We start from the raw sequence: 15,049 nt of genomic DNA, 5'->3' as shown, positions 1-15,049 counted from the left end.
GAAAAATGTTTATCGAAAATCTTTTTGACCCTTCGATTCCATTTGTTGGTAAACGGAACAAGTTTCGATTGAACTTGAAACTGTAAAAAGGAATTTTCAATTGAATTTCAATCAGTCACGAAGTCAGAAGTCAGATTCGAGGTCATTACAACTGGTCTTATCAAAAGCTTATTCAACGAAAAAGCTTCGATTAGCGATCTCGTGACGATAGCAGAAAAAAAAATAAAATTAGAAGTAAAAAAGTTAGAAGAAACTGATGAAATTGAAACGAAAACGCAAGGGTAGGAAATAAGAAAGGGGGTCAATGAGATTCACTTGTGAATACTTTTTTATCCGATTCTTTCTGAATGAGAATTAGCGGAACAAAGGTTTCATGCATATTCAGGTTTTTAGTTGGGTGTAAGACAGGTAAGATATAAAATACAGCAATTTCTGATTGTTGTTACCGCACAGTTATTTTTTTTGAACAAATCGGATAGGTTCACTCTCCCAATAGGAGGAATTTTATCAAATATCAGTAAAGAAAAAGTTAGCCATCGTTATACATACCAGCCTGGTTTTTATTTCAAGACATGCCCATATTTAATAAGATCAAAGCAATTACTAAAACCTAGCAAATTTCAGCTTTTTAAAAATAAAGTTTAACTTACATTGTTGAAGAATTGTTTGGAATAATTCTGTCACTCACAGTAAATTTGTACTCAATGGGAACATAATGTTACTCTATCTAATCTTGGTCAGCATCTAATCTTTGCAGCCTTTCTGAGCAATAATAAATCATGTTTGATGTCTGGTGACCTAGTTTTAAAATAGATTATGCTACTACATTATTAACAACAAACTGGGTTTCTTAGTTTTTTTTCCTTGAATGAATTAAAAAAAACTACTCACCTCACGAATAAATTGTATTCAGATGGAGATAAATGGATAAACGTTGTCTCGTTTCGTATTCAGATGAGTTTTTATTTTTTTCTTCTTTCTCTGCTTTTCCTCTTCTCGTATCGCATGACAACGAGACGTGAAAGGTGCTTCTTGGTGTTTTCCCACTTGGTTTCTTTCCTCGATACCTGAAAATGCGAGTGAAAAATGCGAGAGTGAGAAAGTGAGAAAAGTGGGTGTTGCGATGGCTTCCGTTTCCGTTTCACACCGGGTAAAATATATAATAGACAGGTGTTTTCGGCTCGTTTTGTATACTTTTTTGTGTGGGGCGAATTCCCCCTCCATTGTGTTCGTATTGAATGTGTCGATGGCATTATTAGTGAAGAGGAATCTGGAAAACATATGAGGGCAAGGAGTATATCGAGTTGTCAACAACTTGACAGAAATAATATCTGAGCATTCTCCGACGGATCAGTCTACTGCTAACTCTTTAGGTTTCTGATAGGAATTTTGATTACCAGACTACAAAAGTAGACGGATCAAGAATGACACACTTCATATCGAATTTTTATTACTGTGTCTTGTTTTCAACTCGACTCAGTTATAAACTCATTTTTCTTCTCGAATGACATGATGACAGTATTTCAAATACTTCTTCATGTCATTCTTTATGTAACATTGGAAACAAATTACAAAGGTTCTGTACTTAACACATTTTAGAATACCCAGCTACCAAATAACAATTCCCACCCTTACATCAGAAGGGGAACGAGGGAATCGAAGAGGAGGAAGCAATTGTCTCATTCAGACTTACATGGGTACAAATGGGACCTTTACATCTGAATCATCATACACTTTCGAATTGTTTTACGATTGTCATTGTATCTTGGAAAGTCCCTGCACAATCGGCAACTTACTAAACGATGCGTTTTTGATTGGAGCCTGTCAGATAATACACATCAATCAGTTTAGACCTTTTAAATTATTCAAAAATATTAATTTTGTGTAACGACGAACAACTGTTTCCAGTAATTAACAAGTTTTATTTTACCAAAAGAACATACAGAAGAGCGTGAGAGATTTGAAGAAATGCCAAAAAATCGGAAATCATCAGAAGATAAGCAAAAAATGCATGGAAATCGGAGATAAAAGATAATCAAGAGATAAGGTTCGAGTTGAGCCCAGGAGAATTGAAACATTCTTGACAATTTGTTTAAGAAGTGTGAATCAAGATGTGAGGAATTAGGAGAAGATGATCAAAAGAAAAGGACAATTGAACTAAACGAGAGATTCTCAATTGTGCACAATTTCTTTTGAAAATCTTGTTCTGGGAGAAAAATTGAGGATTTTACACTTGAATAATCAGTGAGAATGATGGAAAAATAGAGAATAGATGGATGGCGGTAATGAGAGGGAATCTCAATGGGAACAAACAATGTGGGCTGAAAACTGAGAGTGTGGGAGCGTTGAAGTTGGATTTAGGCGTTGAAGCGTGTGTTGAACAGATTCTTTCCAATGTATCCCAACTTGTTGTTGGTGGCAGTCATATCGAATTCACCATTGGTGAAAGTCGCCCTGAAAAATGTTATGTTTGTCATGATTTGAAAGAAATAGTTCTCAATCTATCAAAAGTTCAGATTTTCCACATAAGTTCAATCAAGTTATTGTTTTAAAACTCTAGCTTAATACGTACAGACTACGCAACGAAACACCTCCGTTTGCAAAAAATCTTACCTTCTCGTCGCTAGCAAAGCGGCTCCACGAGTACTGCACTCTCCTGCCAAGTAGAGTGGAACTGGAAGGCTAACTGGGGAGTAAACGATTTGATGACCAAACGCCAGATCGTAGGTCATTTTCTGAAAAAGAGAATACTTTGAAAATTTCCAAAACTAATTCTTACTTGAAGCTGAGTGGCCGTGAGCGGGTTATTCTTGAGGACTGCGAATATCAAACTGTATTTGATGGGTTTGGCAGTTCCTTGTCTTGCCACGGCACTGGTCAGGTACCATTCCGTGAGCACCGGACTGACAATGACCTCATCCACAACAGTTCCCGGGTCGACGTTGGAGAGCTGACCCTGAAATTATTTGTTCGTAACTTTTTCTTTACAATAGTTTCTTACTGAGTGGTTTTTGTATAGACGGGTATTGTGTGTTTTGGAAACGGCGACGATGATGATTTCCGGTCGGAAAGCATTTGGGTGGATGGCTCTGCATGCTTCCATGATGAACATCGAATACTTCTCGTTGATTATTCCATATTGCCCTTCCGTGATTCCACTTATGTAGATCAGGATCTGGTTGAGCTCTCCAGTTCGTCTGCTTTGTGCTTGCTTGATGATTTGGTGGATGAGTTTTTGGAGTACTGGGCCATACACCTAAAACACTCAAATTTATAACCGTTTTAGCACTTTAGAACTTGCATCGCTCGACCGCTTCACAAAAACGAATCCACCGCTGAACTTCTGAGGGTGGTCCATCATATTTGCCGAGAAACCGATCGATATTGGGGCCTGAATTCAAGATTTATTTCAAAATTGAATATGATTACTCTTACATCTCCCAATCCCCCTTTCTGGGATGTCTCCAATCCTATTATGAGACTGTTGCGCTTCTGTAGTTCGGGGCTTTCTATCTCGTAGTTGAGACCTCCCAGCTTGACATTGATCTGAAATATGAATGCATAATTTTTTACTCTTTCAACTCAATGATATACCTTGTTGACTATGTTTTTCTTTGTGTTTTGTTGTCTTGGGAGCTTGACGGCGGTCTCAAACTTCATATCTTGCGTTAAAATATCGAACTCCTGCTCCAGAGCCTTGATTTCCTGATGGTAGTTGTTTCTCTGCTTGGTGATGAACAGCAGGAGTTGAACTTTCTTCGCGGCTGCTGACTCGAAGATTGGCTGGAAAGTTTACCTGTTTTATGGAGACTGATAGAAAATGATTTCTTACTCGAAGACGGCTCTTCTGTATGAAGAATTGTCGAGGTGGAGCAACTTGCATTCCCATCATCTTCATTGTCTCCATCAGGTTTTCGATGGCCACTCTGTTCAATATATTCTCATTAACAACTGATTTGTAACTAGAAAACTTACGGGTTGGGTTCCCCTTCATCGAAGACGACATCCCAATTTGTCAGAGACTTCGGGTCGATGAACTTGGTGATGTTGAAGTCCGTCGCCGCACCTCTTTGTCTCGGATCTTCCCAATTGACAACCATTCTTCCACCAGGACCAAACTTGATTTTGGGTTTCTCCAATACACGACCAGTAACTGTCTCTGGTTTATTGACTCTCATGAGCCCAATCTCGTCGGTTCCCAATTTGAGCGCTTTGACGACCTTATCCGTTTTCTCTTTTCGCTGAGCTGGTAACGCGGCAGAGTACTGAAAGATAATGATTTTGAAATGAAAAAGGAAGTTTGCTTGAAACGTACTTTGATCAGATCTGCCTGTTCCGTCCCAATCATTTGACTGGTTCTGACCGGCTGTCCGTTGCAGAGTTGAAGACACTCCACAGGGAAATACGAATTTTTTCCGCCTCTTCCTTTGGCCACAATCGTGAAGAGATTTGGATAAGAGAGTGTGATTCCGTACTTCATCTTGTAGTACTCAAAGACAGACACAGGTTTCGAAACTCCAGTTTCTCGGTTCTCGTACTCGAACTTCTGGTTCACGGCGGAGTCGCCAAATCTGGCTATTTGAATGGTGATACGGTCGTCATTCAGATTTTTGTTTTTTCCATAGTCCAAGAAGCAGAAGAGGTCTGAAACAATTGAATATTATATTGTGTTAATTTCTGAGCCGGATTTCACTCCTATCTGAATGGCTAGACTGAAATAAAGAAAGAGTATTACACTATTTCAGTCGACATTATCTCTGTTTTCTTCGACTGCGAAAGTAGTGCCGTTATGTTATTGAAAAAACATGAAAAGTCAACCGAAATAGAACATCAGCTTCTATCTACATGATCCAGACGAGAAACAAAATTGCTTACCCTGAAGCGAATGCTGGACATTCGTGGCCCAAAAACTATTTGCAGTTTTGTTGGAATCGAATCCTGGGTAAGACTTGAGGAGATCAATAAGTCTCGTGTCATCGGGATGGAACAATGTGGTTTTCACTGAAATGAATGCAAATGAAGAAAGCGTTATTCATAAGAGAACGAATGAAACTCACACTCTGTCGCCATATAGAGAGATGGCTGTTTTTCTCTCCCCTCCAGGGTTTTTATTGACTTGCTTGCTCCCACGGCGGATGACTTCAACCCTTGGTCGTAGAACATCGGGTGGGTCTGGATTCCTGCGTCATCATACAAATAATGCACGCAGTTTCCGATGGTTAACACTTTGGAACTGAAATAAAAAAAATAAAGTTAGAGAAGAGGTAGTTTTATGCACTTACTCTTTCAGTGCTTCACCCGATGCCATCAAATTCAAAACCTCAAGGATTGTAGTGTCCGCCAGAGCTGGACAGTTATGAACCGTCTTCGACACATCATTCGTAGTGGTTTGGAAGCTATCAGCCACTTTGGATATCTTCAGTTCGGCCCGAATGAAGTTTGAACGAGAGCAAACGTCTTTGTCATCGACGATAATGGAAAGCGGCTGGAAAAATAAATATAAAAGAAAAATCTTCAGACGTTTTGAATATTTCGAAATCTCTTCTAGATCATTTTATGATACAAAATTTACTTACGTCGGTTTTCAGTTTGGTCGTCGAGTAGAGCAATGCTTGTCTATCGTAGACAAAGTTACCTCCACTATTAAGTTCTTTGCTTTTCTTGCAAGCCTTCTCGTACACCACAACACAGGTTTTCTTATCGTGCTCATGGTCGAAACCACGCTTTCTCGACTTAGAGAGCTCAATCGAGAATTCTTCTCCGTTTTCTTTCTTGAAGAACATCAAAACTTCCACCGCATATTTGAATATCGAGACGTTTGGCTTGAGCTCTGAAAAATGGTCTCTTTAGAAATAGGCAATTAAGTAACTATCTCACCGATCTTGCTCATGTTCGTCTCAAGTTGGACAAAGGGTCCTTTTCTGTCACCTTTGGCTAGTTTCTGAGACAACGGCTTTCTTCCGATTGGAAGCTCTTTGGCTGTTGAATTGTTCAAATTCAATTCCGCCATTGAGCGATCGACTACAGAGATATTCGACATGATTGTCTTGTTGTCCGATTTGAGCTAGGGTTCAAGTTTGAATGAAGTTCTGAAACAATTCTATATTGAATATTATCAGGAATTGGGAAATGTTGGGTATTCTCGAGAATCAACAAGATAAAGGTAGAATATTATAGGGACTGAAAGAAACTAGAGCTTCTCTGACTTGTGTTTTATTGGCATGCCTGCCACTTGATTGAAGGATAAAAGAAGAACATAAATGTATTTTAAGTCGAGAAACGATTTTTTATTATCGATTGTTAAAGTCAAAAACCTAAGACCCAAGAAAAATAGTTTACGATGAGTAGTTCTTATTAAAGAAACTTTATGCAAGAAAAGGATCGTGTGGAGTATTCACTCAGAACATTCACATTTCAAAACGAGATGAGATGCAGACTGAATATAATGAAAACAAAGAGGAAGAACCGATGAAACTTTAATTCAGACGGGGCAGTTGTTGCCAGTTAGGTATCCTAATGGGTGCCAAATCGGAAAAAACCTTGTGAGTTACGGAGCTCCCAGGATCAAACAGATCAAATGAGAAGGAGAGGAAAATTGTTTTGTCTCTAAATCAGACATTTTTCACGAGATAGATCATTCGAAAGTTAAAAAATGAAGATAGGGCTTGAGAGAAAAAGGCACCAATCGGTTTTTTGGGAGGACATTCAAGGCGGCTGCGACGCGTTCATTTTCAAAAGTTTAGCCATTTCATCAGTCCTTTTTTATCAGTCAGATACACCGCATGTTTTTTTTCTTTTGAGGAAGCACACAAAGAGACTTCTAAAAGAGATACACATTAAGAGATACACGAATACACAAAGCTTATTCGAATGGATGCTTTCATTTATCAGAGAAAATGTAGAATGGTTTTCACAAATAAGATCTAGAAACGTCCGTGGGGCAGAAATCTACACCTACAATGCACTGAGAAGAGAAAGAATCAAATTTTCATGTTGTTGGAAACAAAACCTTCTCCGAGTCCGATGCGAAATAAAAAAAGTATCTTGCAAAAACGGAAAATAAAAAGAAGAAATGGTTTCTTGTTTGTTGAAGCAACCATCAAACTAATGTAGAGACGAGCATGACAGAACCTCCTTCATATACCCCTTGACGAAAGGGGCGCAGCCAGCAACAAGACAGTCGATCTGCTTGTTATGCACGCCCCCACGGAATGATGTATTAATCGATAACTAGGGGAATCTTTGAAGAAATAGAACAGTGGGGAAACGATGTGATGGGCATGGAAATAGAAAAAATAAGAAGAAAAACAATTCCCAATGAGTAGTTCTTGTTGCAGAAACCTTATCCAAGAAACGGATCGTGTGTAGTCTTGAATTAGGCTCTTCACAGTTTAAAACAAGTTAAGATCCTGCAGTTCTTATAGAGAGTTCATCGGATCTTCAACGGGTGCTATAGTACAGAAATTAAGATCATGACCATTTTGGAAAATTTAGGTAGACGATTTTGGAGAGTTTCGTAGGTTCTTCAACGGGGTTCTAGAGTATTCTAGTGCCAGCCAGGGCTTCTCACTCATAAAAATGAAAAAGGACATGTGTAAAGTGACACATCTTGATCAAAAAACAGATCGAAATATTAGAGTGAGCAATGCTTCGTGTCACGTAAACATGTTGCCTGCGTCTCGTTTTTTGTCTTCTGCTGTTGAACTGGTCACCGCTTGGAGAGAACATTCAAAGGGATGGGATGTTGTTTGAAGGCGAAAAACTGTATGCATGTTCAATATAGATAGCAGGAGTGGGAAGACTACAAAAAAGTGATAAACCATTTTGAACCCTTTATCTCATTATTACCCAATTATAAGCCAATATGTTAGGAGATCTGTAAAATCTAACAAAATGTAAGCTCTGAAAGGTTTTTGTAAAGAAAACATATAGAAGAGATTGAATACGATATACTTACATATCTCATCTCAGTTTTATGACATATCTATCTCAGTTTTATGACATTACCATTAGTCACTTAGGAGCCATATATTCTCTTTTGCTTTATTCTAAAGATGACGACAGATATTACACCTGCGCTCTCCTTCTTCCACCTACTCTCTAGCCGCCAGATGCATACCATGGGATGTGCACGATGCAAAGGTCAATCGAGCTCGTCCAGCACAGATTTCTGTTCTTTGGTCTGACAATACCCTTTCATATAATACTGTTTTAGGGGTCATCTTACATAACAGGAAGCTCACAAATCTTCTAACCGGTCATTACATGGTACTGTTAAGCCTCCCTCCTTTCAAACTATTTGGGGGTGAGAAATTGGGATATTTGGGGAGAATTGTTTTTGGAATCAGTTTATATATTTATTGACAGAAATAGAATAAGAATCCGAGACCATTATATGAAAGCAGGATGAAAAAAAAACTAAAGAAGCTTGAGAAGCTCCTCGTAGAAAATACTTTTTTAGTTTTTTTCTCGAAGAGGCTGAATCAAAAAACCATGGTGACTCTTTCCTAGTCCGAAAATTTATGTTGCATCGAACAGAGTCCTTGAGCGGTTTCTCTCATTTGCAAAGAAAAAATCACAAAAAAAGAGTTCTGAGAAAGCTTGAAAAATGAAGAGACCTACTAATAAATTTTGAAATGAACGCGGTCACATCAGTTGACCAGTGAGGTTCTATGTGTGTTAACGGTCGCATGTGTTAAGAAGACGCGGCGGTGAATAGATAGAAAATATGATAGGTCAGCAAGAAAATTCTGCAGGCATCAAATGGAAAAAAGTTCCGAATTTTATTGTGCAAATAAAGAAATTGCCGTAACATTTAGCTTAAACAGCATATCGAGATAAATCTATCCAAATCTCACCCTACGCCTCCAGTCTAAACTAAAAGTTTCATCTTACTTTATTTCAGATGTAACGTGTCATTGACTTGCTCCTTCGTTTCAATAAATAAACAAATAGACGATTCTCCAATATTCGAAGGGTCGGTGAACGGTTCAAAGGGTGCCAGGCGCCGTTTGTCAGTCTGCGTCTAAATGCAATGTTGCATTCACTAAAAGATGAAATATTTTGGGAATTGAGAGAATAAAGAAAAATGTTATTTTTCCGTTACGAGAAAGATGGACACACAACATTTTCGAAGAAAAACAACAACAGCCGCCGGTCGACAGGAAAAATGAGTAATGGAAAAACCATTTATCACTCCTTTCGTCCATGGTATCGAAAAGCATAAGAACAATCATTGTAGGAAAGAGAAGCTGGAGATCAAAAGGTTCGGCTCTATTGGCAAAGAATGGTCCCAACCGCAAAGAACGGTCCCAAAAAATAAAAGAACGGTCCCAAAGAATTACATGGTCCCTACCGCAAAGAATGGTCCCAACCGCAAAGAATGGTCCCAAAATTTTGGGTGACACAAGTTTCCGAATTGAATGGTCCCTACCGCAAAGAATGGTCCCAACCGCAAAGAATGGTCCCTCAAAATTGATACGAAAAACGTTTCACCATTCTCTTAGGCTTAGGTTTCTTAGAAATTGGGAAAAAATTGACAAAACCGATTATTAATCGTATTTGTCAATTTTTTCCCAATTTCTAAGAAACCTAAGCCTAAGAGAATGGTGAAACGTTTTTCGTATCAATTTTGAGGGACCATTCTTTGCGGTTGGGACCATTCAATTCGGAAACTTGTGTCACCCAAAATTTTGGGACCATTCTTTGCGGTTGGGACCATTCTTTGCGGCAGGGACCATGTAATTCGGAAATTTGGGTCACCCAAAATTTTGGGACCATTCTTTGCGGTTGGGACCATTCTTTGCGGTTGGGACCGTTCTTTGCGGTTGGGACCATTCTTTGCCAATAGAGCCAAAGGTTCTTATGTATCAACCTCTCAGATAAGCGAATGAATGATAGGGAAGTCGTCATTTTGTTAGGTTCAGGAAAAACGGCGAAACTCTCCTTTTCAAGAGATCTTGTTTAGAGAAAAGTTGAGTTTTATCAGAAAAAAAACACAAATATTGATAAATAATTTGTACTCTTTCAGAAACTGCATTTCGCTCTTTCCCAGAAATGTTCAATAAATACGTTTTCATTAAATTCCAATCTCATCCCACCGTCCTCCAACAACTTTTCGCCCCGTCGCATCCCGACGAATAAGTTTTCGAAACGTAAAACAGATATTTCAAGAAAAAGAAATCCAGGACTGATTTCCTACCGAACACAACCAAGATCGACCATTTTAACTTCGGACCTACCTTATCCGATGGTTCTTTTCTCTTCTCTTTTCTTTGATATTTTCTTGATACTTGATTCTGATCAGAAAGTGTCGTTTTCTCTAAAAATTGCCACGCTTATCATGTGCTTCCTAGAGAGCCACGCTTTATCATAAAAATCAATTTACAACCTTTCATTGCCTCCACCGACTCTATTTCTTCTTTTCTCACCCCGTAATGACCACTATTTCCATCTCGTTATTCTTACTCCCAATCGTCGTTTTCTCTTCATCTAATCCATTACAAAACTCCACTGATGTTATCGAGAAACCGAGACAAAGATTGTATAATCCTTTAGTTTGTTACGTGGAAACTGAAGGTAAACTGACTGATTTAAAATAAATAAAAATCAAATTTCGTAGTTCAGGTCAATTATATGGTGAAGAATATCATGAGAGTCAACGTCACGAACCATGTGGTCCAGATGTCAAGTATTGCCAAAAAATCACCGGTCATTTCAGTAAGTTGCTTTATTAATTCAAATTCAAGATCTTCAAATTATGATTATAAATATTTCCAGTTGCTGCTGGTGGAGAAGTAACAAAAATCACTATGAAAGGATGTGACACTGTGTCTCTGATGCCACATTTTGCTGGACTGGAATGCAGGGTGAGAGATCTTTTATTCAAAAACTATTCTCAATAATGAACAACTAAAGTGACAGTGTCATTTTGATAACAACCTTATATCTTGAAATTTTATTTTTTATAGTTTTGAACTACTACAACTTGATTAAAATGTTACAACCCTTCATCAAAAACTGAAATTTAAGGGAAACGGTTGTGCGGAACGATCCGAAGGAGACGAGATCTACAATGTCTGCTGCTGCAATACTGAAACTTGTAACTCAACCTTCCAACTTTCACTTTTCATACCTTCTCTAGTTTTCCTTATCACCACTTTCGTTTTTTTCTAACCAATGCTCTCCCGTTCAACCATAACCACTTGCTATTTACGGTCACAATCCGGTCGTGATGTATGATATTTATTACTTTTTTACGACTGAAAAAGTCAATTGCCAACTATTCTTCTGATTATGATTTATATTTTAGTTTGATACGGGCAAAATGTTTACAGTATGAAGTTTGATTCTTCGATAGAAGGTTATGCTCTTTTGATCTATTTCAGTGAGATGTTTTAATTTATAATATTTCTGGAATACGTTAGTCTAGAAAGGAGTTTTATGAAAATTGGATGAAAAAGGATAATGAAACACCAAGTAGCCAATATTTTTATTATTATTATTGGAACTGTTTAAAAAATATTACGAACCCATTGAAAAAAAATTCTAATCATCATCTGCTTCTAAATTCCTCCTCTCATTCAACGGAATTCCAACTTCTGTCAGTGGTGCCTCCTGAACATATTTGATGGCTGCATAGAGTGCTGCATATATCCCTGCTATCAGGAAGATAAGACCTCTGAAATGATTCATCTGGATAATTCAACACAGATAAAAAGTAAAAAACTCACATGACACTGAACAACACAGTCTCAAAGCAGCATTCGGTTCCACAACATCTCTGCCAAGTCCAACAACCAAACATTATGGATTTCACAGAAGAACCATCACTGAATCTTACCTGAAATTTTGAAAGTTTTGATTAGTTCAGTTTCAATAAACACTAACATTTTTCATCTCCGCATCTTGCCCTGTTGGATATTGACATGTTCTCTCACTTTTCCAGAATGAATACATTAGTCCATACCAATAATATTTTTGCCCATCAAAGTATATTGCTTCATCTTGTTCTTTAATAATCAGTTTACCATTTGCTTCTCTAATGAACAATTTTTCAACATTGTCTGGTGCAAAAATAGAAGAATAGAAAGCATCTGTGTGTTTAGTGCGATAACTGAAAAAGACCTTTGCATAAACTGATAAAAAATATAAAGTACTCCGTGTCGGTCAGAAGTTTCATTCGTTTCACTCTGCTATGTCCATCGTCTGCAATTACGAATACGAGTGAAGAGAAGAGGAATAGAACAGCAGAGACTTTTGAAATCATTGAGAAAAATAAAAATCAATTGGTGACCCTCCCGAAGTATACACAATTCACAAAAGAATCGAGATCCAAATAGACGCAGACGTCGAACGATGCCGACGGAAATACTTGATGTAATGTCTGGTCAAAAAACAGTAGTAGCCGGTCGTATTTGATTTTTATCGCATTCGAAGTCCAGTTTCTAGAAAACTATTTATTCATAACTTGCGGAGTATTTGTGAATTTATGAAAGCATAATTTCAGAGAAAATCAATCAAGAATATATATTATTGGAACGAGGAATACTTGGGACAATCGGTGTGCGTGACTAGGGCGAAGGCTGCGAGTTCATTTTTGGAGCAATAGCAGCGACATGTTTGAGCATCATGGTCGGATATCTGGCAAGTCTATAAAAGTTCACTTTTTGTAAATCTTTTTTATTACTTGAACATCCAGGTTAGAGCTAAACTTGGACCTTGTTCAGGGCTAGTTTTCGCAACTCTTTTATATATGTTTCGATATTTTGAACTTTGACAAATAAGGTCAGCACATTGAAAATGACTAAAGGTTATAATTGCAGAGCAAACACTATAATAAATAACACGAAAGAACTCACTTCTCCCCGACGTCTGCAGTCCCGAATGCATGAGTCCGGGCATGGTACTGTGAGCATTCTAACGACAATCATTAGAAAAACAATCAGGTTCCGAAGTAAAACCATTATTAGAGCAGAGTGGTTTTACAGTAGGCAGACTTCAACGAACCAAGGAGAAAGAGAAGTGAAAAGAAGAGTTCTGAACTCTTTTGCAGCCGCATCGTTTCGCTTCCTTCTGCATTTTTTTCTGAGTGATTTATAATATGGGAGAGGGAGCTTGAAATATCGGGAGGATTGTGCAGATTTGTGCTGGAAAAAAAAACTAAAATTGATGCTCGCACAGAATGCAGTTTGGTGCAAAGTGTTCAAAAATCAGTAGCTAGTATTGCGAGTAAAAAATCAGTTAAACTTCATGTTAGAAATATAAATTGAAAATGAAACAGATGGTTTTGTGAAACAAAAATTACTATAAATGTCATAGATTTTCTATGAAAAGGTTGCTCAAGAATCGATGAACTATCTGTAACGTCTACAAGAAACACAAGCATACTATTCAGATTATGGAATCAACCAACTTTGAAAAATATCAGATAAGAAGCTGCTAAAAGGGTTTGCTAGATGTATGGTGAAAGTAGATGGAAGATTTAAAAAAAATTGCCCAATAAATCTCACTAGTAAGTACTGTGAAGAATGACGTGGTGTCACAAAATGTATGCATTTTGAATTCAAAAATAACTTGCATGTTAAATATCAATTAACCTTTGCCTTTTGCCTTTCTGATTTCTGAAATAATTAAAAACAGCTGAAAATGAATAGTTATTGAGTTAGATGTTTGTGATGCAGAACGCTTCCTCATTCAAATGTAAGCTTTATAGTTAGGGACCGCAATGAACGTGGGCGGAGTTATTCATTTTCTTCTCTTGGGCCGTCATGAGGAGCTTATTGAAATGTTTGACGGACTGTCCTGCGAGCCAAGAACGCTAAAGCAGAATGAAAACTTTTTACCTCTATGTAATCGAGTACGTAGAATTCAATGAACACACTTTCGTTTCACCCAAATTTTTAGTTTTCTCAGAAAACTGAAAAAACGTTTTGCTTTTTTCAGAAAAATGTCACGTTTAGGATGTTCTAGGTCGAACACGCATCATTTTTTGACAGTTTCTAATAGTTCTGGACATACTCGAATAGGTTTTGAAAGAAAATTCGATTTTCGTGCTGTCGAATTTTTTTGAGAGACACCTGAACTGCGAGGCATCACATCAAAAAACTTTCTGTGATAACATATATATTTTCTGGCATATTCTTTTTGGACATCTCTTCAGGTATCTGAGCACAAAATTTTGAATCTCATTGATTCGTAAAATGTAGTTTCCTCTGTGTCGGAAGACAACAGACTCAGAAAGAAAATCAGTTTTCCCGACAGTACAGGTTAAAGGAGGTCAAACACGCATCGTTTTTTGACGGATTCAGAATCTACGCAAAATTTCGAACTAGATGCACTTGGAAACAAAAAATTTCGTGCTGTCGAATTTTAGATATTTGATGTTTTATCTCGAAATATGCTAAAAATCTTTCAAAAAATTCTCTTGAATTTCAAAAAATCACGTCAATAATATATTTTCCTATTATCCGCGTCACATTTGTGCTTGTTTGGTTCAGTGGGTAACACGAGGGTGTTTTAATCAAAGAGTTTCTGGTTCGGACTTTCCCAATTTTTGCAAAAATGTGACGGATTGAACGTGAAAACAGAAAATATTTTTTGCGTGGTCAAGAAAACGAAAGAATTGCCCAAGAGAATTCAGTAGAAACCATGGCTGACTAAAAGGTCCTGTAACTTCGGAGAGAGTGAATATTTTCGGAAAAAAAATTGGGAATGTACTTTTATTTACCTGAAGAACAGGTCAGGATGGAAATTTTTATGAAAAAGTGAGTTTGAAAAAAATGTTGCGGTCTCTATTTATAGTCAATCAGTTTTTCAGATGTTTTTTATCTCTTCACATCGAATATGTCTCTCGCTTGGTAGTGAAAATTGAAGCACCCAGACTATTTTTTCTCTCATCAAAACAGAGGGATGAATAATTGGTCATGAGTTTTGGATACTCAAAATATTGCAGTCTATGAGGTATTAGGAAATTGTATTGTTCAACATGGGTTATTCGGTTCCGTAGCTGTATTCTAGCGTTTTTCCTCTGCTAATGAATAAACGAAAT

At 37.5% G+C, this 15,049-nt stretch overlaps 3 protein-coding genes across 3 annotated transcripts; 1 reads left to right on the top strand and 2 right to left on the bottom strand.

Moving 5' to 3' along the window:
* Positions 1-2,357: 2,357 nt before the first annotated feature.
* On the bottom strand, positions 2,358-6,040 carry GCK72_017904 (uncharacterized protein; the record flags this gene model as incomplete). Its single annotated transcript, XM_053732304.1, has 15 exons — positions 2,358-2,454; positions 2,614-2,735; positions 2,780-2,956; positions 3,002-3,256; positions 3,320-3,391; positions 3,436-3,546; positions 3,595-3,783; positions 3,833-3,926; positions 3,976-4,265; positions 4,316-4,644; positions 4,876-5,001; positions 5,058-5,233; positions 5,283-5,485; positions 5,577-5,830; positions 5,878-6,040. The coding sequence occupies 15 exons, from the start codon at positions 6,038-6,040 to the stop codon at positions 2,358-2,360; spliced, it is 2,658 nt and encodes an 885-aa protein (XP_053581217.1).
* A 4,396-nt stretch (positions 6,041-10,436) lies between these two features.
* GCK72_017903 (uncharacterized protein) lies at positions 10,437-11,175 on the top strand (the record flags this gene model as incomplete). Its single annotated transcript, XM_003112631.2, has 4 exons — positions 10,437-10,578; positions 10,627-10,719; positions 10,780-10,868; positions 11,032-11,175. 4 exons carry the CDS (start codon positions 10,437-10,439, stop codon positions 11,173-11,175), a joined length of 468 nt encoding a protein of 155 aa, XP_003112679.2.
* Positions 11,176-11,547: 372 nt separating this feature from the next.
* On the bottom strand, positions 11,548-11,958 carry GCK72_017902 (uncharacterized protein; the record flags this gene model as incomplete). The annotated part of the gene is made up of 3 exons (XM_003112778.2): positions 11,548-11,680; positions 11,733-11,842; positions 11,890-11,958. The coding sequence occupies 3 exons, from the start codon at positions 11,956-11,958 to the stop codon at positions 11,548-11,550; spliced, it is 312 nt and encodes a 103-aa protein (XP_003112826.2).
* Positions 11,959-15,049: the final 3,091 nt, after the last annotated feature.

Source organism: Caenorhabditis remanei, chromosome V (genome assembly GCF_010183535.1).
Source record: "Caenorhabditis remanei strain PX506 chromosome V, whole genome shotgun sequence".
Classification (NCBI taxonomy): domain Eukaryota; kingdom Metazoa; phylum Nematoda; class Chromadorea; order Rhabditida; family Rhabditidae; genus Caenorhabditis; species Caenorhabditis remanei.
Note: the sequence above shows the minus strand (reverse complement) of the source record. Positions and strands in the feature narration are given on the sequence as shown.